Raw genomic sequence first — 25,299 nt, 5'->3', positions numbered from 1 at the left:
TGGTCTGCCTGTGTTCACCCGGCTGTCTTGTACTCTTTCTCACTTTGAGATATGGTCTGCCTGTGTTCACCCGGCTGTCTTGTACTCTTTCTCACTTTGAGATATGGTCTGCCTGTGTTCACCCGGCTGTCTTGTACTCTTGGGCTCAAGCAGACAGTTTCATCCCACCCTGTCAATGAGGTTATCACACACATCCATGCATTACCTCATTCAATGAATTACCAAAAAGTGTGAAGGACCTGTATTTAAGAACTAAAACTAACCTGGCATGGTGACACATGGCCTGTGATCCAGGTACTCATGAAGCTGCGGCAGGAGGATCTCAAGTTTGAAGCCAGCCTTGGCTTCCTACCAAGTTTCATATCAGCGTATGTTACAGAGTAAAACCCTGTCTCAATTGAAAAAAAGATGAAAGATAACTTGTGATAAGAGGTAACCTAATTGAATCCTGTCTAATAAGGTACTTATATCTAGAACATATATAACGGACTTTTACAACTCAGTCATAAATGGACATTCCTGCCTAGTGTGGTAGTATGCACATATAATCCCAACACTGAGGAGACTAGGATAGGAGAATCATGAACTTCAGTCCAGCCTGGGTTAATAGAGAAAGTATCTCAAACTTTCCCCTCCTGCAAGCTCTGGTAGGTGTTAAGGAATCAAGAAGGCTTTTCTTCAAAGAATATAAATAACTGGCATTTACTCATATTATTACTCAGGAAATGAATGCAAGGCCCGCACACAGTGATGGATCACTATACATGAAATAGGATAATATAAAAGAAAAGTAAAAAGTGGCCAAGATTTAGAATTATTCTAATCCTAGATGTATACACAATTGAAATGAAGTTTTAATTTCAGTGTCGATCACAACATTTTTTATAAATACATACCCAAGTGTAGAAACGATGCAGTGTGGCTAAGGGCTATGCAAAGGAGGGAATGAGGAGGTTGAGGCTAAGTCGTGTAGTGTTTTGTGGTGGTGATGAATTGTGGGGTTGAGGTGTAGCTCAGATGCATGGTGCTTAGCCAGCATGTGTTTTACTCTAGAATCGATACCCACCACTGCAAAGACAAAACCAGCAAAAGGCTTTCTAGCAGCCAAAAATCTCTGAATTGTGACAATGGTTGTGAGTAGAGTAAAAGTCACTGGATTTTATACTTTTAATTTGTAATTTCATACTGTATATATTATATCTCTGTAAAACTTTTTAGGGGAGAAACAAGGTCTTGATGTATATATATCAGGATGATTTTGAACTCATGATCTTCTGTTCTGAGTTTTGAGTACTGGAAGGAAGTACAGGCATGCATTGTATTCCCATACTTAATAAGTCTTTGAAAGAAAAAACACACTGACTTATTTTCAAAAGTTATATTTAGTTATTCTGTTGTTTATTCTTTATGACTTCAAAGTCCTATATAACATCAATATTTTCTGTAGCATTTCTTTAAACTGTATTTGCTTTACCTGAGCATTCCAGTTGCTATGCTCCAATAATTCATCTTTTTTTCACATTTCTCTTTGTTTTTACGAATGCTTTCCTGTTACCCTGTGAACGGAAACACTTTTGACCATAATTTCTGATATTTCTTTGACTAAGGATTAATTTTCCTCAAGAAATTGATGTTTTTCCTAAGCAACCAGTCTGAAGATTTTATTATTTTCGTATCCTATAGTACAGTTTATAAATCAAACACAGCTTGTGTTGAACTGTTTGGTGGTACAGAAGAACATCAAGGTTTTTAACATAATTCCTTTAGAGGACAGTTCAGCAATGATGTGTAATGCCTGAATATTGAAGCCAATTAGCAAATGATGGAACTGCATGGTTTCTATTCAACTGATGTAAAACATGTTTGCACATGAAAAGTAAGCCACATTCTTCAACTTTCTAGACCTGCGTTGATGAGATAATTTATTATCATTTTCTTTTCAGTTATTGGTGAATATATAGAATTCTCTTGGGTACTTTGTATTAGGTATGTGATGTCTTGGAGATTTTTTTAGGCCATCTTAAGTGTTTATTTCCACTAATTGACCCAGAAATATTAGAGGATATAAAATCAGATTTTTGTGTTAAAGGAGATTATTTCATCAGTGCATATTTTGAGATAAACTGAACTAACTCCTATAAGGTGTTTCCATATTTCTTTTAGTTGGTTTTCCCTTGTCTTTTTTCTTTTTTCTTTTTTTTTGGTTTTTCAAAACATGCTTTCTCTGTAACAGCTTTCTGGCTTTCCTGGAACTTACAGACATCTGGCAGCCTCAGTCCCACAAGTGTTGGGATTAGAGGCTTTTGCCACCACCATCCAAGCCGGCCTCAAAGTTTCTATTTAGCTAGGAGTGTCTTTAAATTTATGGTTCACCTGCCTCTGTGTCCCACATCCTGAGATCATAGGCTTGTACCATATTCCTTTTCAGTTCTGTTTTCAGATTCTTCTGTTACCCTGACACTTACCGTGTAGACCAGATTGGCCTCCACCTTGATTCTGCTTCCTGAGTGCTGTGATTAAAGGTGTGCACTGCCACATCCAATTTTTGACCTTTTTTATTTTTTATGTGTATGTGTACACACTTGGACCATGGCACTCGTGCAGGTTAGACCACAGCCTGTAACGCTCAGTTCTCTGCTACCTTATGTGGGTTCTGGGGACCAAGTTTAGGCTTAGTAACATGTGCGTTTCCCAGGCCCACATTGGACCCAAGTTTCCCCATTTTTAATGCCCTCATTATTTTTTCTTTTTCCACCAATATGGCCAAGAAGCACAAAAGGCTTTTAGTGATTCCTAGAATAGCTAAGCAGATCATCATTGGACTTAAATGAACAACATTATGAACTATACTTAAAACTCTCTTAATGTATACATCTACATAGCAAGAAAATTAATATAGCTGATCAAGTATACCTGTTCTTTTCTCATACATTTTGTGTATAGAAATAATATCTAAAATGCACTCTTAGCAGTTTATAGTATACAATACATTATAGTCCTTATGCTTATTATTATGTCTGTAGAACATTATCATATGTGATTGAAATTTTGTACCTGTTACCCTCCATCTCTTCATTTTCCCCAGCCCTTTGCTTCTCCCAATTATTCTGTATTTCTGTGGATTTCAGGTCTTTGATTTTTTTTCCTCCCATAGTAAGTAGTAAGATCACTATTATTTGTCTGTCTTTACCTAGAATATTTTACTCCCCTACGCTCATTTATATTTTGTTCAGCATAATTTTTGAAAGAAGCATTTTTGAGTTGTCATAGTTGGAAAGAATTGCTGGAGACCCATCTGTATGGAGCAACACTTTATCTATCTATAATAGATAAAGGGGCCATGAATGCAATTTAGGACATTTCAAAAATCTAAGGGAAAGTATGTATTTTTAGTGATTGTTTTTAAATTAAAATTGCAGTGAGCCCCCATTATGGGACTGATAAAAGATTATAGTTTGTGTCAGTAGTTATGACTTTGTTGTGACTAAAATCAGACCTTTTTATTTGCTATTTCTACTGATATTATAGTAATAAACATTTCAAAATTTTAGGTATTTTACTTCCTGTATTTTATCACTTCTGTTTTTCTTTTTTTTAATTCTATTTTTTTTAAAGAAAACAAACTTTTTTTAAAATCAGTCTCAGTTCCCACTCCCTCCCATTCCCTTCACCCCCCACCCACTCCTCAGAGAAGGTAATGCACATTGCTTTGGAGGAAGGTTAAAGGCCCTCCCCTACTATATCTAGGCTGAGCAAAGAAAATGGTCCAAAAAAGCCAGTACAAGCAGTAGAGATAAATCCTGGTGCCATTGCCAGTGGCCCCACAGTCTGCCCCAGCCTTATGATTGTCACCCACGTTCAGAGGGTCTAGTTTGTTCCTAAGCTGGTTCCTTCCCATTAGCTCAGGTAGACTGTTTCAGTGGATATACCCACCATACTCTCGACCTCTTTGTTCATATTCTTGCTCCTTCCACTCTTCAGCTGGACTTTGGGAGCTCAGCCCAATGCTCCACTGCAGGTCTCTGCCTCTGTTTCCATCAGTTGCTGGATGAAGGTTCTATGGTGATATTTAAGATAGTCATCAACCTGACCACACGGCAAGTCCAGTTTGGGCCAGGCTTCTTGCTAGCCCCATAATAACTCCCTCAATCAAAATATCTCTTTCCTTGTTCTCTATATCACTTCTGTCTTAGTTAGCTATTGCTGTGAAGAGACACCATGACCATTACTGCTGTCAAAAAAAAACCCCACACATTTAATTGGGTGGTCTAGAGTTTGAGAGGTTAGTCCTATACCATCATGACAGAACATGGTGGCTTGCAGGCAGACATGTGCTGGAGAAGGAGCTGAGTAGAGAAGGAGCTACATCATTATCCAGGAAGTGAAGTGAGATACTGGGTGTGCCTTGAGCATGTATGAGACCTAGTATAGAACCACCATGGTGGAAATGGAGAATTCTTGTGTCTTCAACTGTGGTTTCTTTTTGTTAGGTGTAGGTAATAGCACTGAAGGTGGAAGAGGAAAGGCAGGTGCAAAGCTGTTTCAAGACTTTCAGATGTTAAGTAGAATTTGGACTCATCCTTGGTGTTTGCAACTGGACTACATTAGCAAAGAAAATAAGGTAAATTAAGTACCTCAAATTATTTAAATGTTATTTTTTATATTCTCTATCTGAAGCAACTTTCTTTTCATTACTTCAGCCTCTTTTAGTTCACTTTTATTTCTTTTTATTGCCATTGAGAAAGGGTCTTACTCTATATCCCTAGATGACCTGAAACTAAATGTGTAGTCCACTTTAGCCTCCAACTTGTGGCTACCATGCCTACCTTATTTTTATATTTTGAATTCATTATACTTATAGAATCATTAAATGTTTATGTGTTGGCTTTGAACCCAATGGGGTTATAGCCCCAGTCCTAAAAGTTTTTGTATTGAGCACTTTTAACTTTTTTTTAAGAGGGGTAGAGGCATATCTTACTACGTGAATACTTGGCTATTAAGCACAGGGTCCTTAGTGTTGATTCCTATTGACAATGTGTACGTGCATGAATGTGCACACACACACTGGAAAAAATGCAAAAAAAAATAGGCTGGGAATGTAGCTCAATAGGTAGAGTGTCTAGCATGCATAATACCCATAGATGTTGAGAACCTGGCAAAGTAGCATGCATCTCTAATCCCAGCACCTGGCAAGTGGAAGTAGGATGATCTGAATGTCAGTCATCCTTGGATATATAGGGATTCCATAGTACAGCAAACCCTGTCTCCACAACGACAAACAAACAAAACCCCTGCTGGGTATGGTGACACACACATTTGTACTCTCAGCACTTGGAAGACTGAGGCAGTTAAAGTTTGGAATAATTTTATATTTGTTGAAAGATTAGAAATTAATTCCGTTTCTTCTAATTTTAATATCTTGTATAGCCATAGTAACTTATCTGAGCTAAGAGATTAACTGTACTACAAAACAACAAACTTTGTTTCTTAGTGTGTTTCTAGTGCCTTTTTTTTTTGATCATCCCACAGAGGACCTTCTTTTGTATAATCCCGTTAAATAGCCATTGTTTCTTTCCATCTTCAGTAGTTCCTTAGTCCTTATTTATTGATGTTGGTTAATTTAAGTGAAATGAAATGCTTGAATTTCCAATATATTCTGAAATGGGCTACTAAAACATATGTCTTTTTTTGTTTAGGGTTATTTTGATGAAGATAGTATGGATGAATTTATAGCTTCAGATTCTGATGAAACCTCCATGAGCTTAAGCTCAGATGAGTATGCAAAGTAAATTGAGTACTTTGTTACTATGTGATATATTCAAAACCGCGTACTTGTGGCTGTCGGCTATGAATTGACTTTATAGCTTTAATATGCTTTCTTAACATGAAATTTTCTTTCTTTTGTTTTAGGAAGAAGAAAACAAAGGGTAAAAAAGGGAAAAAGGATAGTAGCTCAAGTGGAAGTGGTAGTGACAATGATGTTGAAGTCATCAAAGTCTGGAATTCAAGATCTAGAGGAGGTGGAGAAGGAAATGTGGATGAAACAGGAAACAACCCCTCAGTTTCTGTGAAGCTAGAGGAAAGTGAGTGTAATGAATGTTGCCTTTCTTGCGGAACCTTGACTTAGACCATGTTAGGTCATTAGTGCTTTTTTTTGTCTTTTGTTATCCTAATGTTGATGCAAAGGAATTTCTTTGCTTAGATTATTAAGAACCTAAAATGAAAGAGGACACAGAGTTGCAACAATTTCCAACTAATGTTTAGTTGTAGGCAATTCATTTTGTTCCGTCTGGTATTTTGGAGGAAGGACAAAAGGAAAGGTAGTTGTTTAGTTGAATTTATAAACTTGCACTCAATTATTCTGATTCTGTGTGTAACTAACAGTTGTTAAGTGATACTGCAATGTCATTGGTAAATTTAGATTTATAAATGAATTGTAGAACTACCATTCAGGCCCAAATACGTCTAATTGCAAGGATTTCCACTTAACTACATAGGAAATCTGGAAGCATTTCAGGTAATGAATTGTATATATTAGAATGAATTTTAATCATTTAGTTTTTTTTTTCTTTCAAATTCTTCATAGTCTATAATTACCTGCTTTGGTTTCCTCTATAACATGTGCTGTTTATTTTGCTATTTTTCTCTCTCTTATATGAAAGTAAAAGTCTTAGAGTTTACTGTCCAGTGGGTTCTGCTCTTCTCCCCTTGTATATACTGAAGAATTAGTGTTTAGACTTCTATGTTCTCTGTAGGAGCTTTAAAGCCTGGACCAAATATCAGATTATTTCAAATACTGCACTTGTAAATGGCTCTAAATATTTGGCATTGGGAAGCTCTAGAGCCCAACAGTTAAGCATCAGTGAGGAGGAAAGCATCCTGGGTGACAGACAGCTGGATGATCTTGTGATCAGATAAGCTTGAGTGAGCAAAGGTCTGCAGCTGACTAACTTAGTGACTCCTCTATACACACTTCTCTTTGCAGTACCTCTGTGGAATAGACAGGTGGCAGCCTAACCACAAACCCTGGATTCTCCAAATCAGGGGAGTCATGAGATTTAAACTGCAAAATTTCCCTTTTTTTTTTCTTCTCTTTGGCTACTCCATCCATTAATGCAGCTTTATCAGCATTCATCTTCCTAATAGAATTAAAAGAATATTTTCATTAAAACAGCAAAACCTGTTCTTATAGAGTTAATGCATTGGAATGCTTCTTCTGTCTCCTTCTGTGCTTTCTTCCCCCTTTTCTGCTTATAGTTCTGCAGTCTCTCTCTATGTGTGTTCCTGGAAATAATTGTATGGAAATATGGTTACTGAATTTCTTTTTTCTGTTTTGGCTGAAAAGAGAAAGAATTGTTCATTGCTGTAAATAACATGGAAGTCAGAGGGGTGGGAGAATTGAAGAGGGGAGGGAATGGGGATAGACTTGATGCATGTATGAAATTCTCAAGGAATAAAATATTAACTTTAAAAATTGGCCAACATTCCTTTTATCACCAAGAAGTGCAAGTGGTATGTGTGGCTGGATTGCTTCTAGAAATGTTTAGCTGCTTCCATTCTTTTTTTCTGGTATGTTTTCTGAAGTATCTCTTCTTTTTATATATGCCCTAATGTGAAGGACTTGGGCACTGGGGCAGGGTGTAAAAGGCAGTATGGTGTGTCCTTGAAAGAAAGCAGAAAAAGTTATGAGTTCCAAAAGACAAGTTTTGACTGCTAGTCTATAACTTTTGTTTTTTAATGTCTGTGCAAAGTTAAGTAGAAGTTACTTATTTGTAGATATAGTTTGTATTTTGTAGCATATATATATGCATATTTTATCATAAGCATTCTCTAGGATAGATGGTAAAATACAATGATCTTCATTTAAGAATATATTATATTCGTTTTTATCCAAGTGATTTTATAGTTTGTAAAGGAAAAAGTCCTATTGGGGCTCACAATTCTAGAGGCTGAGCATCCCATGTTTGCATGTATGTAGTGAGAGCCTTGTGCTGTTCACCTTGTAGAAAATAAGAGACCAAATGGGCACTCAAGGAGCAGATAAAACACAAAAGGAATTATCATAATAATTCTCAAAGATGACTCCCTCCTTTAATTCCTCTTTTATTTATTTATTTTTTGAGATAGGGTTTTCTTGGCCTCAAACTTATGATCTTCCTGCCTTAGCCTCCTGAGTTTATTGGTGTTCACCATTACATTATTCTGGTTTATTCATCTGCCTTAACAACCTAACCATCTCTTGGAAATCAAAATTTAAAATGAATTTTAGTGAGGGCAAACCATATTCCAGACCATAGAACTATGCTACTGCTGCTGCTTTTCTCGCTCCCACATACACTTTAATTGTCTCTCTCTCCCCTTTCCCTTCTTCTCTCTATTATTTATTTTATGTGTATAGGTGTTTTGCCACATGTTAATGGTTTTTTTCCCCTTTAAAATGTACAGTGAACGGTTATTCCAAATACAACAATAGTCCATTTATTTAAATATGTTTAGAAGGCATCAAGAAGTTTCGAGTAAGTGTATTGCTTTTTAACACATCATATTCTGTGCCTTCTATGATTTTTCGAGGATCTAGAATGTATATAAAATAGTTGAATTCATTCAGTTCCCGATAACATGTCATGCATCTTTACACAACACAGAGTTATAACAGAAGTTGTGACTAAATTATGCGGATGATGAAATAAGAAAAATCAGTGTGACATACTTGTTTATGAGTTTTAATTTTATAAACTGCTAAGGATTTGTTTGTTTTTGAGACATAAGTTCTGTGTAGTTATGCTGGCTTGGAACTTGCAATGTAACAGAGACTTGCCTTGAACTTGAAATTATCCTTACTTAGCCTCCCTGCTACTGAGATTAGAGACATGGTCTACCATGCCAAGCCAGAATATCTATTACTTAGAGTAGCCCACAGGTTTCTGTATTATTTATTTTAGAGAAAGGGTCCAGATTGTTGATATGTATCTAAGTATGATCTTGAACTTCTGTTCTTTTGTATATATCTCCAGAGTGTTAGGCTTATAGATATATGCCATGATAGTTTATTTTTACAGTGCTGAGGATGGTGTCCAGGGGTTCATGTATGCTAGAAAAGCATTCTACCAGCTAAGATAATAGACTATTATTATATTTAGTAGGAGCAAAATTCGAATGGGAGGGCTAAAGTCATGACTCAATGGTAGTTCACATGTTTAGCATTCAGGATTCCCTGGGTTTGATCCTCAGTTACCCACACAAAAAAGAGTGGAATTTGTTCTGTTTGTATGGAAATTATAATTACTTCCTATATAGCCTCACATTTTTATTTTCTGCTAGCATTTTTCTGTTCTGATGATTTCATATTAAAATTCTTTTAGTGCACTATTTTCCAGAAGCATTGGCTATTTGCTAGGTGACTGATTACATGTTCACATTTGTTTAATAAGTTATGTTCCAGGGTCCTCAAGAGTGTGTCCAAGTTCATTGATTGACTAGAAGGTATCAGAAGATCCAGGGGATAGTCATATTCAGGACTATGGTTTATTATAACCAAAGTTATAACACAAGGTCAACAAAGAGGAAAGGACATGGAGTAAAGTCCAAAGGAAACTTCTAAACGTCACTCCATAACTTAGTTCGTGTTTCAGTTGCTGTGAAGAGACACCATGACAGCTCTTATAAAGAAAACATTTAATTGTTGTAGCTTACTTAGTTTCAGAGGTTCAGACCATAATTGTCATAAAGGGGAGCATGGCAGCGTGTAGGCATACTAGACCAGCTGAGAGTCCTACATCTTTCAGGCCACTGGAAGTCAACTGCCAGTCACACTGAGGGAACTTTAAGCAAAAAAGACTTTAAAGCCAGCCTCTGCAATGACATACACACTTCCTCCAATAAAGCCACACCTCCTAATAGTGCCACTCACTTTGTGGGCCATTTTCTTTCAAACAAGTGCACTCTTTTTGGAGTCTTCTAGAGTGCTCTTCTTTAGCACTCAGTTACTACATGTACTAAGTATTGTTTACTAGAGAAGCTTATTAGAGATTCCTTGTTCAAGTGTTTTTTTTGGGGACTGGTTACTAAGTACGTGGTGACTCCAAATTCTAGACTCCCACAAAGAGTGCTCAGAATAAGCCACATTGTTTTTTTTCCCCAAATTACCTGTGTGCAGTGAGTTGTGGTCACCAAGTCATGTTTTCATGTCAGCGAAGAGGACTGTTTACCACTCGTGTTCCCAGACTAACCACAGGCCAGTAATTTCAGGGACCTGGACCTATGTAAGAGTGGGAAGCTAAAGGTGAAGAGCAATGAGCACCACTAACTGTTACATTAACTCATATGAACTGTAGTTACCTGAGTTGAGCCCACACCAGACCAGCTCTTTCAACATTCAGTCAAGGAAATAGGAGAGGGATCACAGGGTCACTCTTTATCTCTCAACTATTGGCAGTCGTTAGCTTCTGACAAGGGGTGAATAAATGACTGTCTTAGTTGTATATCCTCTGCTGTTGCCACCACCTTCCAGTTGATAGCTCCAAACCCACATTTTACACAGATGGCCCTGGTTTATCTTGGGTGTCAGAGAAGAAAATGAACACACAAATCTCTTTTATAGAGAGATTAGAAGGGAGGTTAAATGATGTGCAGAACTGGTTGGAAGTTGGAGGTGAGGAGTGGTCAGTATTCAAAGTGTACACATGTGTAATTGATAAAAGCAAAATAGAAATAATTTTTAAAACATGGTTGGCAAGATAGTATAAACTTTCAAACTTGAATTTGATATCAGAAACCCACATAAAGGTGGAAGGAGAGAATGGACTTCACACAGTTGGCCCCTGACCCCCACAAGGGTGTCCCCCTACGTCAAACACAATAAGTACATTTTAAAATTTTTTGGTTTTGTTTTATGAGACAGGGTTTGTCTGTAGCTTTGGTGCCTGTCCTGGAACTAGCTCTTGTAGACCAGGCTGGCCTACAAGTCACAGAGATCCACCTGCCTCTGCCTCCTGAATGCTGGGATTAAAAGTGTGCACCACCATTGACCGGCACATTTTTGAAATTTTAAAAAGAAAATAATAGAATACTAGAAATATTAACCTTAGGAAAATTTAGTGACTAAAATTGCTAATAAGCAGCCTGGGGAAAGTGAGCTCACAAAACAAACAGCATAGCCAGATTCTCAAGAAAATAAGATTCTGTAAATACTGGATAAAGACTATAAAGTTGGTATGTTGGGCTGTTGTAGGAATCATCCTGTAACTTTGTGGTATAAAATGGATGGTATATGAGAAAATATAGCCTCAGCATTGAACATTCCTTTTGCTTTCATAGAGACATTTTATCTCACAGACAGAACGTTAATAACAGATGACATAATCATGTAGTTGCATACTACATGGCAGTTAGTGTGACTGAATAAAAAAGCTAAATGACACACACGAATAACTACATTTAGAGTGAGAAATTACACTGAGCAATAATTTGCAGAACGATACAAGCAGGATGCTACTATTTGTTCACAACTTAAAATGCCAACCAAGATGATGCACAGTTTAGGGGTATACTTGGAGTAAAACAGAAATGACAAAGATATAAAATGTAGAGGATTAGTTTGGTCTTAGAACAAGCAGTGAAAATGAACTATATCTTAGACTCATCTGTACTAAGTACAGTTAAAATTGATGATTAGATATGAAAGCACAGTTCACTATGCTCTATGCTTTTTATAACATTAAGATTTAAAATACTTTTCACTGCAACACAGTTGAGAGAAAGTGTAGAAGCATGTTAACCTAATTTTTTTATTTTGATTCTAATTACGTTTAAATTATCTAGCAGATTATTTCCTATACTTTCTTCTTGTTTCTTTTATGGTCAAATTTTCTTTTAAACTAAAAACAAAATGGTTCAGTGTGAGTGGATGATTTCTCAGGTCATTGTGTGGGTTTAGTGGCCCGGGGAAGAGATTTTCTTCCTTGTTCTGTCTGTCTCTGTTGTTTCGTGTCTTTCATAGTATATTTTCAGGGTTTTAGTTTTTTATGGTCTGTTGGATTTTTACCTCTTATAATCGCATTCTGAGTTCCTCAGCCCTGCTTGTAGTATCTGTCTTCTTGCACTCTGTCAGAATCCATCTTTTGCTTGCTTCCACCTTGCATATCTCCAACCTTCATCTCTTTTCATTCAATGCCCTTTCCTTAGTGTAGAGCTTTCTCTTGTGATGGCCTTCGTGGTCATCTGTCTGTCCCTGTACCAAATATTCATCAGTCTCTTACCCTTCTTACTCTGGCTTGTTTTGCTTCTTTTGGTCTCATTCAGTTTTTTTCTGATTAATATACTTACTTATGTTCTATTTATTTTATTTAGGTAAAACTACTTCCACTTCTAACCCAAGTAGTCCAGCTCCAGATTGGTACAAAGATTTTGTTACAGATGCTGATGCTGAGGTTTTAGAGCATTCTGGAAAAATGGTACTTCTTTTTGAAATTCTTCGAATGGCAGAAGAAATTGGGGATAAAGTGTAAGCTTTTTCATATATCTATTATATAAATGAACTTTTTAGTATCCTTACTATTGTTTATAAAGCTTATTTAAACAAATCTAGTGTTTTCTTCTCATGTAAAGTATCTTTTATTATTACAATGTAATGACAGTATAAACAGTATCTGTTTCTGAGTACATAATCAAGTTTTTTCTTCAGTGCTTCAGGGTTTTTACTGTATAGTTCAGGGTGATCTTAAACTCAATAGTCTTTCAGCCTTTGCCTCCTAGGTACTGGGATTAATTGGTAAAAGTTATGCTTTGGTTTAGAAATAATAGGAATTGATAGATTAAATATGGGGAATAAATAATCAAAGAACGACTACTAGATCTGCAATTTAGATGACTGGTGGATTATGGTATTATTTACTAAAATAAAGAGGGCTATAGACTAAACAAGTACATTAGAAGAAATAAAGAATTTTCTTTGGGACATGCTAAGTTTGAATAATTTTTGTTATTTATGAAAGATGAAAAGTAGGAAGTAGATACCTGAGTTTAGAGTTTGTACAGGTGGAGAAAGATACTACAGATATGTTTTTCTGTTATCAGTTTCTGTGGTTTAAAATCAATTTGAGAGCTTAGGGGTGTCTATAGCTTAGTGGTAGAGTGCTTGCCTAGTGTATAGAAGACTACTGGGCTTGATCATTAGCACCTTCAATTTTTTGGATATTATCTGTCTTACTCACTTTCTCATTGTTGTAACAAAATACCTCATAGAAACAGCTTAAAGGAGGAGAGTTTGCTCATGGTTTCAGAGGGGTTTTTAGTCCATTCATCATAAAGGGATATGCATGGCAAAGGCAGTGTGTAGCTGCCATTTTTCACAGGGACCAGGAAGTAGATAATAAAGTCTATCTATCCCCAATGATCTGTTTTTGTGGGTATTGCTTTTTAAAAGTTTCTAATTATATGTGTGAATGTTGCCTATGCCATAGCACATGTGAGGAAGTAAGAATACTTTGGGAATCGGATATTTCCTTCCATCATTTTGGGACCCAGGGATTGAAGTCAACTTGTCTGGACTGATGATGGCAAGCTATTTTACCCACTGAACCATATTGTCAGTCTTATATTGCTGTTTATATTTCCTTTCTTTTTTTTCTTTTTTTTTTTTTTGGAGGGGGGTGGTTTGAGATAGGGTTTCTGTTTGACTTTGGAGCCTGTCCTGGAACTAGCACTTGTAGACCAGGCTGGCCTCAAACTCACAAGGATTCGCCTACCTCTGCCTCACAAGTGCTGGGATTAAAGGTGCATGCAACCACCACCCCGCTGCTCTTTATATTTTTATATGAAATGCTAATAAAGTAGGTAAAACCAAAATGTCTTGTGCAGGTATGAACATTTTTTTGTAAATCAGATATCAACTTTTCTTTATGTTATTTGCAGCTAGGAAACAGTTATTAGTATTTTGACATTTGTTCTTTGCATGGTTCTTAGCTCAGTGATTCCCAGACTAGTCTTACTGCTTATCGGTTCAGGCTGACTTCTTGTCTAGAATAATTGTCCAAATTCTATATTAATAGCAATTAAATAGCATTTCTAGGAACTTGGGTTCCATCAAGAACTTAGTTTGTGGTTCAGAATTAATTGATTCAGTATGGTGTTTGATTCTGGGGAAGACAACTGAGACAACCGAACTGTTACTATGTCTGTGTCCAGATAGGCTCTGTTCCATTGATATTCTCCTGCCTTTTGGTGATTTAGAGCTAAGTTATCTTTTCAGTTGCTTTTTTTGTTTGCTTGTTTGTCTTGTGCCTAACACTCATACAAATCTTACAGTCAGCTTTTTAATTTTTTTCAATGTATATCTTGCTGAACCTTTTTGATTTTAATTATAAGATATTTGTATTAATACTTAATTAGGAGAAATAATTACTGGATTGATCTTCTAATCCATGAACACTAGTCTGTTTTTTTTTTTTATAAGTCTTGTTTTTAGCCAGTCGCTCATATCTTTGGACTTGATTGAAGATTTTCTCGAATTGGCTAGTAGGGAGAAAACAGAAGATAAAGATAAACCTCTTATTTATAAAGGTAAGTTATAAGCATGCCTACATTATTATAAGTTTTAAAACACTCACTTGAGCATATATAAACATTTTAAGGATAAAGGAAACCAAACTATCCAATTTCTCACAACCCTGACATTCAGAATTATCTTGTATTTTCTCCTTGTGTTTATTCACAGACAGCTATGTATCATCTCTGTTTCTTCCCCTTTTATCCCCTGTTTAACAGGTTCTTGGTGTTTAACTAGGCTGGCCCCAAAATCACGATCTTCTGGCCTCAACTTTGTGCATGAGGGCATCACAGCATTAGTTATTATGCTTGCTCATTTTGTTTTATTTTGTTTTTTTTTTGTTTAAATCTTTCTTTTGTATATTTAAGGTATGATGTTTATGGGATACAAATAGTAAAATGACTTCTACAATGAATTATATTAATGTATTTTTTTTCTGTTATTCTTTTGTGCCAAGATCTGCTAAAATCCATTTATCAAAAATCTAATATGGTAATAATACAGTCTTTCATTATTAACTTCTTTCATGTTGTGAGCTAAATTCAATGCTATTTATTCTATTTGTGGCAGGTGTTATTAAGTTATACTTTGTGTGTGATGTAATATCCCACTGTTAGACAAGGCTGCTTGTTCATCTTGGCCACCCAGAACCAAAATAGTTACACAGAAACCATATTAATTAAATCACTGCTTGGCCCATTAGCTCTAGTTTCTTAATGGCTAACTTTTATATTAATTTTTCTATTTATCTGTATATCACCACGTAGGAGTGGCTTACAGGCAAAGTTTCAGCATGTCTGACTCTGGTGGCGGCTCCATGGCATCTCTCTCTCCGCTCTTCTAGCATTCAGTTCTGTCTTCTCTGCCTACCTATGTTTTGTCATGTTATAGGTCCAGAGCAGTTTCTTTCTTCATTAACGGTACTCACACCATACAGAGGGAAATCCCCCATCATCCCACTGTCTGCCTCATTTCACATTTGATCAGTCATTCATTGATACTGGGTATGTTTTCACCTTTGGGCTATTGTAAACGGTGATGTTTTGACTATTTTGAGTTTTTGTATATTTAAACACGAATTTTCTAATATTTTGAATGGAATTGCCAGGCTGTCATAGTTCTACAGGTCAATTCTTTATTAAACTTATTGAAGCGTCTGGAAATGTAGCTCAGTGATAGAGCATGCAACTTGGATGTACAAAGCAAGTTTCAGCTCCAGGACCACAAGAAACAAAAACCAACACATAGTAGGTAATCAGACCTTGGAAGCTGAGCTGTGGGCTTAGGTTGCTTCCCATGGTTGTATGTGTAACCTTTCTCTTTCTCTATGCCTTTCAACTGTCCTGTCTACTTTGTCATGTTTCCTTATGCTTTCCCTCACTTCTCTCTTCAGAATAAAGCCCTTGGTTACTCTGATTCTTTCTTTGATTTTCTGACAGGAATTCTTTGTATAATAGTTCTGACTGTCTTGTAATTCACTCTATAGACCAAACCAGCCTTGAACTCACAGAGATCCTCCTGCCTCTGCCTCACAAGTGCTGGGATTAAAGGTGTGCACCACAACCGCCTGGCAGTTACTCTGATCCTTGTATTTCAGAGGCAGCTTGTAAATCACCATTTTTACACAAAGTCCTTGACTTTTTTTTTTGGGTGTTTCTTCATTAGGCTAATTTATATTTTTTTCCTGATTACTAGTAAAGTTGACCTACTTTTGTTTTTTTAACATGCTTATCAATTTGGTTCCTTTTTTTATCATCGAGTTCGGGGCAAGTTTTTCTAACCCTGTCTGACTTGGAACTGGCTCTGTAGAACAGGCTGGCCTCAAAGTCAGAGAGATCCACCTTCCTGTGTCTCCTGAGTGCTGCATGTACCACCACTGCCTGGCTCAGTTTATTTCTAATTTTATAATTTGTCTTTGCAAGCATTGGTTACAACTACCAATGGAGTCTTTTAAGTGACTATTTTTATTACTCCTAGGATTGGCACTGTGTATTGTGTACATTAGATTTAAGGAACACCAGAGTAAATTCATGGTAGAGCTTTATCAAACACATATAACCCTAGTTGCAAATTAAAAAGTGTTTGGGAATTTGAAGTTTTTTAAGTATTGGAATTTGGAATATGTGGGTTTTAATTTATATTATCAGATTCAGATTAGAAATTATAATCTAGCTGTCTGTGCAAAATATCAAAAGTCAGAGAACTCCAGAATCTTGAGAGTTTTAGGTACTGACCTAAAGTTCCAGGCCAGTAAGGGTAGAGGTTGACATTTCTTAGGTATTTTCTACCTTTTGTTTGAGCAAGGTACTAGGATTTACAGGCACGAGCCACCAGAGCCAGTGTGGTGAATTTATTCATGATGTAATTAATTATCCCTTCTTTTGGAAAGGACCATCTTTCTGCTAGATGTAATGACAGTACTGTAATTCTGGCACTAGGAAGGCAGAGACTAGAAGGATTGTGTTGGCAGTCTTGACTATGGGGTGAAACCTTGCCTCAATACAACACTGGAAATGGGGGAAGGATATATTTTGTACAATAAGAATAGATACTCATTTCTGTTTTCTGAGGATAGAACCTCAGGGCTTTGTACATGCTAGAAGAGTATGCTGCTCATCTGTGCAGTAATGTAACCTATCTTCCTGTTTGGTTTTCGTGTGTAGATATGTACCTGTACCCAAGTGCCTCTGAGTACCTGGGGATCAGAGTCAGCCTCAGATATCTTCCTCAGTCACTCTTTCTTATTTTTTGAAACAAAGTCTCTCACTGACAGGAACTCACAAATCCAGCTAGGCTGACTGGCCAGTAAGCCCTTAGCATCCATCACCATGGAGTCCATCACCATGGAGTCCATCACCATGCCCAGCTTTGCCTGGGTGCTAGGGATCAGAACTCAGATCCTCATATTTGCACAGGCCATGAGCCATTAACTCAGTTTGTTTCTGTTCCTAAATATATAGTCTCAAATTCACCCTATCTGAGCCTGGCCTTGAAGTTCTTATCCTCTTGCCTCTACCTCCCAAGTGGTGCTGAAATTGTATGCATTTACTCTCTACCACATCTGGTTTTCTTTCGTACTAAGAATCCAGGGCTTCATGCACTTTACCAACTTAGCTATATCTTTATTTATTTTATTTTGATTTTTGAGAATGTCTAGTTATGGAGTACTAGCCTGACCTGAACTTGAAATTCTCCATCAGTCTTCCTAGTGCTGGGATTATAAACATGTACTATTATGCCTGCTCTACCATCCATTTAAAATTTTTAAAATTTATATATTTATTTTTTTTAAAAAAAGATCTTTTCTCATTTTTCATACCAATCCCAGTTTCCATTTCCTCCCCTCCTCCTGCTCCCTCTACCTCCCCCCCACTCTAATCCCCATCCACTCCTCAGAGAGAGTAAGGCTTCCCATGGGGAGTCAGCAAAGTCTAGCACATTGCTTTGAGGCAGGGCTAAGGCCCTTTCCACTATATTTAGGCCGAGCAAGATATTCATCTAGAGAGAATAGGTTCCAAAAACCTGTATAAGCAGTAGGGGATAAATCCTGTCCCACTGCCAGTGGCCCCCAAAACTGCCCAAGCCACACAACTCCCCTACATTCAGAGGACCTGGTTTGGTCTTATGGTGGGTTCCCCTGCGTCAGGCTGGAGTTGCTGAACTCCCATTAACTCACTTAAGCTATTTCAGTAGGTATCTGCATCATGGTATTGACCCCTTTATGCATATTATTGCTCCTCTCTCTCTTTGATTGGACTTTGGTAGTTCAGCATAGTGCTTTGCTGTAGATCTCTGCATCTGGAAACAAAAATCTCACAACTTCAGTCCCAAAGAAACACACAGAGACTTATATTGATTATAAACTGTTTGGCTTATTAGCTCAGGCTTATTATTAACTAGGTTTCACAACTTAAATTAGCCCATAATTCTTAACTATGGTTAGTTACATGGCTTGCTATCTTTTCTCACTGCAGCATTTTCATCTTGCTTCCTCTGCATCTAGGTGGCGACTCTAAACTGAGCCTTTCCTCTTCCCAGAATTCTCCTAGTCTGGTCACCCCTTCTTTACTTTCTTTATGGCTACTTGCCAATCAGTCTTTTAATAAACCAATAAAAGTGACAAGCCTTTACAGGGTACAACAGCATTATCCCGTTGCATGTATCTGTTTCCATTAGCTGCTGGATGAAGCTTCTATGATGACATTTAAGATATTCATCAATCTGACTATAGGACACAGCCAGTTTGGTGCCCTCTTCTCTATTGCTTAGTGTTTTAGCAGGGGTCATCCTTGTGGATTCCTGGGAACTTCTCTAGTGCCGGGTTTCTTGCTAACCCCATAATGTCTCAATCAAGATAACGTTTTCCTTGTTATCCCTCTCTGTCCTTCCCTCATCTCTACTATCCCGTTTCCTCAACTAATCCTTTCCCCTTCCCCTTCTTCCTTCCTCCTCCCATTCCTCCTCCATCTCCATGTCCCAATTTTCTCAGGAGATCTTGTCTGTTTCCCCTTTCCAGGGGGGATCTATATATGTTTCTCATAGGATTCTCCTTGTTACCGAGCTTCTCTGGGGTTGAGGACTGTAGGCTGGTTATCCTTTGCTTTACGTCTAATATCCACTTATAAGTGAGTACATACCATGCTCCTCTTTCTGGGTCTGAGTTACTTCACTGAGGATGGTTTTTCTAGTTCCATCCATTTGCCTGCAAATTTCATTGGTATTTTTTTAAGCCGCTGAGTAGTACTCCATTGTATAAATTAGAAATGTACCACATTTTATTTATCCATTCTTTGGTTGAGGGGCATCTAGGTTGTTTCCATGTTCTGGCTATTACGAATAATGCTGCTATGAACATAGTTGAGCAGAGTCCTTATAGTATGATTGAGCATCCTTTGGGTATATGCCCAAGAGTAGTATTGCTGGGTTGTGCATTAGGTTGATTCCCAATTTTCTGGGAAAGCGCCATACTGATTTCCAAAGTGGCTGTATAAGTTTGCCCTCCCACCAGCAATGGAGTAGTGTTCCCCTTACTCTGCATCCTCTCCAACATAAGCTATCATTGATATTTTTGATCTTAGCCATTTTGAGTGGTGTAAGATAGTATCTCAGAGTTGTTTTGATTTGCATTTACCTGATGGCTAAGGATGTTGAACATTTTCTTAAGTGTCTTTCAGCCATTTGAGATTCTTCTGTTAGAATTCTCTTAGATCCGTAGCCCATTTTTTAATTGGGTTATTTGGAATTTTGATGTCTATTTTCTTGAGTTCTTTATATATTTTGGAGATCAGTCCTGTCTGATATAGGGTTGGTGAAATTTTTTTTCCCATTCTGTAGGCTGCCTTTTTGTCTTTTTGATGTTGTCCTTTGCTTTACAGAAGTTTTTCAGATTCAGAACTTGAAATTCTCGGTTAGACCTCCTAGTGCTGGGATTATCGGCATGTAGTATTATGCCTGACCTATCATCCACTTAAAGTTTTTTTTATTACATTTATTTAGTGTGTGCATGTGCGGGGATGTGAGTGGAGGTCAGAAAACAATTTGAGTTCAGCTTTGTCTTTCAACCTGGTGGATCAAATTCAGGTCAAGCTTTGTAGCAAGAATCTGGCCATCTTTTTTTTCAGTGATAGTCAAGGAAGAAAATCTACCAAATTCCTCTTTTGAGTTTTCTGCTTACATTTTCAGGTGAAGGGAAGTGGCTCCGGAATATTGACTATTACCGCTTGGATGGTTCTACTACTGCACAGTCAAGGAAAAAGTGGGCCGAGGAATTTAATGATGAAACCAATGTGAGGTATGCTGCTTGTTCTATATGTATATATATTTTAAATGTAGTTTCAGTAAAATTAGATTTTTAATATATCCTCTCATTTTTAATAAATGATGAAATTAAGGCCCAAACCAGGTCAATCACACTCTTCATTCCAAAAATTTGTTAATAGAATCCTCTACATTGTAGCAATACGAGTCTCACTTCTTTTACCTACTGAAATGTATTTATTTGTGCCAGATATGGTAGCACATACTTTAATTCCAGCATTTGGGAGACAGAAACAGGTAAATCTTTGTAGGTTCAATGCCAGCCTCATCTATGTAGCAATTTGCAAGCCAGCTAGGCCAACATTGTAAGATTTTGTCTCAAAAATCTATTTGTGATTTTATGCTTATTTCCTGATTATTTTTGAATTCTAGGTCATCATAGGGATTTATACAGTGTATGTAGCATTGCCTTCTCAGGGACATTGAATTCTTCCCAGGTTTTGGAATTAAAGCTATTAAGAATGTTCCTGTATAAGTTTTTTCCTCAATGCTATTTCCCTATGTGTGATGCAATCTGAGTATTGTAATTTCTGTTCTTTTTGTGAATTTTTTTTTTAAAGACAGCATTTCTCTGTCTATAATCTTAGCTGTCCTTGAACTAGCTCTCAAGACCAGGCTTTCCTTGAACTCACAGAGACCCTCCTGCCTCTGCCTCCTGAGTGTTGGGATTAAAGGAGTACACCATCATTGCCTAGCTAATTTTATCTTTATCTATGAGGTTGTCAGTTTTCCACAGTGACTTTATGGTTTGTACTTTTAGCAATGTATATGACACTGCGATTCTACATTCTTCTTGCAACTTAGTATTTTCATGTTTTACAAAATCTAGTTTGTTCATTCATTCATTCATTCATTCATGTTCTCCAAAGGTGGTGCACTGTTCCTGGAGGAACTGCAATATCTGGTCGATGCATGGAGTGGTCATAAACTATTCCTATTCTATCTCTTAGCTCTAAAAATCCATATAACATGCTCTCCTTTGTTAGAGTATACATTGGATATTAAACTGATAACAGACTATATTTGATTTTTGCCAAAAGCCTGAGAAACAATCCTGCAGTGATTTTTACTTTGCTTTTCTTCAATCATAAATGATGCAGAACTAATTTTAATATGTATATTGATAACTTTTTTATTTAAGTCAATTTTATTTATTTTTTCTTTTATTTATTTTTTTTAATTTTTCCATTTAAAAATTTCCACCCCCCCCCTTCCATTCCCTTCCAGCTCCTCCATTCACCCTCCTCCCTCCCTCTCCAGACTTAAGAGAGGGCAGGGTACCCTACCATGTGGGAAGTCCAAGGCCCTTTCCCTATATCCAGGCCTAGGAAGTTGTGCATCCAAATAGACTAGGGTCCCAAAAAAGTAGAAACAATTCCCAGTGCCTATATCAATGGCTTCTCAGTCAGCCCCCATTGTCAGCCACATTCAGGGAGTATGGTTTGATCGCATGCTCGTTCAATCCCAGTCCAGCTGGATTTGGTGAGTTCCCATTAGATTAGGCACACTGTCTCAGTGGATGAACCAACCCCTCATGGTCCTGACTTCCTTGCTCATCTTCTCCCACCTTCTGCTCTTCAACTGAACCTTGGGAGCTCAGTCCAGTGCTCTGATGTGGGTCTCTGTCTCTATCTCCATCGCCGGACGAAGATTCTATGGTGATATTCGAGATAATCATCAGTGTTATAGTGGGGCAAGGCCAGTTCAGGAACCCTCTCCTCTGCTGCCCAAGGACCTAGCTGGGGACATCCCCATGGACATCTGAGTTTCCCTCTAGAGCCAAGTCTCTTGCCAACTTTAAAATGGCTCCCTTAATGTAGATATCTTCTTCCTTGCTTCTGTATCCGCCCTTCCTCAATCTCCACCCTCCCACTCCCCCAAGCTCTCCCCAGTCTTTCCATGCTCCCTTCTCTCTCCTCTTCTCCCCTTCCCCCAACCCCACCCCCATCTTATCCCCACCCTCATGCTCCCAACTTTTGCCCAGTCTTCTTGTCTGCTTCCAATTTCCAGGAGGATTTATATATTTTTTCTTTGGGTTCACCTTGTTATTGTTAAGCCAATTTTATACATACTATATTTTGATCATATTCTATCCCCTCCCTCAGCCCCTCTTAATCTTTAAGTCATCTTTAATTACAAATTATTGTAGGTTTTAATATTAATAATATTACTATAATTAATATAATAGTACAATTGTTTTTTGTGGGAAGTTGGTTTGTCTTATTAAAGAATACGGTGTATGTGTACTTTTATAATATTAAAGTCATAATAACTAAGCATTTATTGTACATTTTCATTTTTAGAGGGCGATTGTTTATCATTTCCACCAAAGCAGGGTCTCTTGGAATTAACCTGGTAGCTGCTAATAGAGTGATTATATTTGATGCTTCTTGGAATCCATCTTATGACATCCAGAGTATATTCAGAGTTTATCGCTTTGGACAAACTAAGCCTGTTTATGTGTATAGGTTCTTAGCTCAGGTAGGTTTGTCATTTGCATTCTTTTTATACTAAGACGTTGATGTTAATAATCTAGAGGTGCAGAACATATACAGATGAAACTGATAATACTTTAGACATGCCCAGCATAGGTCTCTTAGAAAGAGACATATTTGAAAATATTCTATAAATAAAACTGATATCAAGTTAGGTCAGACAGAAGCCAGATGTGGTGCTACACAGCTGTGGTCCCAGCACATAGGACCTGTAGGTAGGATGGTGGTGCTTTCAATGACAATCTTGGTTACATAGTGAGACCTCTGTTTAAAAACAAAATCAACTCCCCTCAGAATTCAGATTTAATAAAATTCATTAAAATTCAAGAAATAGATGCATTTCAAAGTCACTTGTGTTTGTAGAGTCAAGGTGCCCTTTTAACTGACACATCTGTTTCAGGAGCAGGTAGGACATATACTCTCCACCTGAACCCAAATCTGGGCTTTTCTAAGTTACAGCCCGGTATTTACTAGCAGATATTTACTTACTTGATCTTCTTTAGTGTGATATGTGTACAGCTTCTTTGTATTTTAGTTTATAAGTAATGTATAGTATATGTCAATATATTAGTTTATACTGAATTTTAGAAAGCCATATTTGAACTATAGGACGTTTTGCATATTGTTAGCCTATCATATATCACATTAAAAATCTGGTTTCTCATATTTTAATTTTAGTACCTATCTAAATTCTTATTTCTTGTACCTTCTATTTCTGTTTATCCTGATATCTGCTTGCTCTTTGACTTTCACAGAGTATAGAATTATCTCAAAGCAGGCCACAAATCCATTTTGGTCAGATAATTTAGAATAACTCTTCATAGTCAAATTTTATTAACTTGATGACAAATTAAGACAGTAAGTTTCCTAGACTAGATGAATTCTGTCATGAATGGACTAACATTGTTAGGGATTTTTTGTGGCAACATGTGACCTTGAAATTTTAGCATTTCATATTAACCTGTAACTAGATTTATTCATAAGTTTTATGTTGACCAAATTTTTCTGTGTATTGTTTCTTTTTTTTAAAACAAAGGGAACCATGGAAGATAAGATTTATGATCGACAGGTAACAAAGCAGTCACTGTCTTTCCGAGTTGTTGATCAACAGCAGGTTGAACGTCATTTTACCATGAATGAGCTTACTGAACTTTATACTTTTGAGCCAGACCTATTAGATGACCCCAATTCAGAAAAGAAGAAGAAAAGGGATACCCCCATGCTGCCAAAGGTATGTCTTTTCAGATTATTAGGTTAACTAACAAATCAAATGCCAACAGGGACCAAGGAAATTGTACAACTACAATGAAGATGAGTGTTCTGATTAAGGCTGTGTGTACTTCATAGATTTTCAGAGACTAAATTTATATTTAACAAACTTCCGTCTATATGATTATAAGTGAAAGAATGCTTAATTACTTATCAATACAACACCACAAAGAAGATAATATTTCTGAAAACCATAAACATTATTTATGCCAAATAACATTTCCACCACCCAGAAAGAAATCTAATCAGAAATCTGAGTGGAAATCATTAAAATGTGTTTTCCTAAGCTTTAAATTGAAGGCATGTATATTTGACTAATCTACTAGTAAGTTAGCTGTCTGTTCTTTAACCTTTTTTTCTCTCATAGAGCAATTAAGAGTCAGCAAATAGGTTTATGAAATTTCCCATCATCACTACTTGTTAGGGATCTGCAAATCAAAAACATAATGAGATTCTACCTCATATCTGTTAGGGTAGCTAAGAATCCGAGGAATAAGAAGTAGTCAGTATTGGTGAGAATGTGGATAAAGGGAACCCTGTACACTTTTGGTAAGCATGTAAATTAGTGCAGCTACAACTCAAAACAGTAAGGAGGTTCTTTGATTTTGTTGGTTTTTTTGAGACAGGGTTTCTTTGTATAGCCCTGGCTGTCCTGGAATTCACTACATAGACCAGGCTGACCTCGAACTCACAAAGATCCTCCTGCCTCTGCCTCCTGAGTGCTGGGATTAAAGTGGAGTGGAGGTTCTTTAAAAAAAAAATAAAATTACATACATAAAGTAAGTTCCACGAAGGCTCCAAAGCTACACTAAGAAACCCTGTCTCAAAAAAAAAAAATCATTAACATTAAGAGAATTAGGAAAGAAGCTATCTGGGTGCCATATCACTACAACAGTATAACTTCTGTCACTTGTAAAAGTATTTATTAGTTCTTCATGTGGTTTTGCACATTCAAGTAAAGCAAATAGGGTTAGGAAGGAAATTCTTTTTTTTGCAAGCAACAGTCTCTAATCAGTAAAGGTAAAAGGTAAAACTTGAAATTCGTTTTCATAATTGTGTTTGCTATTTCACAGAGATGATTCAGGGCTAGCAATGTATGACTAAATGAGATCAGGTAGGCCAAAACAGCAAGACACTCAAGCCTGCATCCCCTTTTGGGTAGAGTCCCTTTGC

The 25,299-nt window shown here is 37.0% G+C and overlaps 1 protein-coding gene and 1 non-coding gene across 16 annotated transcripts in view; one reads left to right on the top strand and one right to left on the bottom strand.

Moving 5' to 3' along the window:
- Nucleotides 1–25,299, top strand: part of Atrx (ATRX chromatin remodeler) — a 166,631-nt gene that overhangs the window by 115,451 nt on the left and 25,881 nt on the right. For all 15 annotated transcript variants that reach the window (XM_038316110.1, XM_038316102.2, XM_038316101.1 and 12 more), the window contains 8 exons: nucleotides 4,491–4,621; nucleotides 5,697–5,785; nucleotides 5,911–6,083; nucleotides 12,349–12,502; nucleotides 14,453–14,559; nucleotides 20,228–20,336; nucleotides 22,666–22,843; nucleotides 23,894–24,088. In XM_038316110.1, coding sequence (XP_038172038.1) covers nucleotides 4,491–4,621; nucleotides 5,697–5,785; nucleotides 5,911–6,083; nucleotides 12,349–12,502; nucleotides 14,453–14,559; nucleotides 20,228–20,336; nucleotides 22,666–22,843; nucleotides 23,894–24,088 — 1,136 coding nt within the window. The remainder of the gene's footprint in view (nucleotides 1–4,490; nucleotides 4,622–5,696; nucleotides 5,786–5,910; nucleotides 6,084–12,348; nucleotides 12,503–14,452; nucleotides 14,560–20,227; nucleotides 20,337–22,665; nucleotides 22,844–23,893; nucleotides 24,089–25,299) is intronic.
- Nucleotides 21,230–21,415, bottom strand: LOC119805672. The gene has a single exon (XR_005283974.1). It is a non-coding gene; the product is annotated as a U2 spliceosomal RNA (small nuclear RNA).

This window comes from Arvicola amphibius, chromosome X, assembly GCF_903992535.2.
Source record: "Arvicola amphibius chromosome X, mArvAmp1.2, whole genome shotgun sequence".
Classification (NCBI taxonomy): domain Eukaryota; kingdom Metazoa; phylum Chordata; class Mammalia; order Rodentia; family Cricetidae; genus Arvicola; species Arvicola amphibius.
This window is presented reverse-complemented; position numbering and strand designations above follow the sequence as displayed.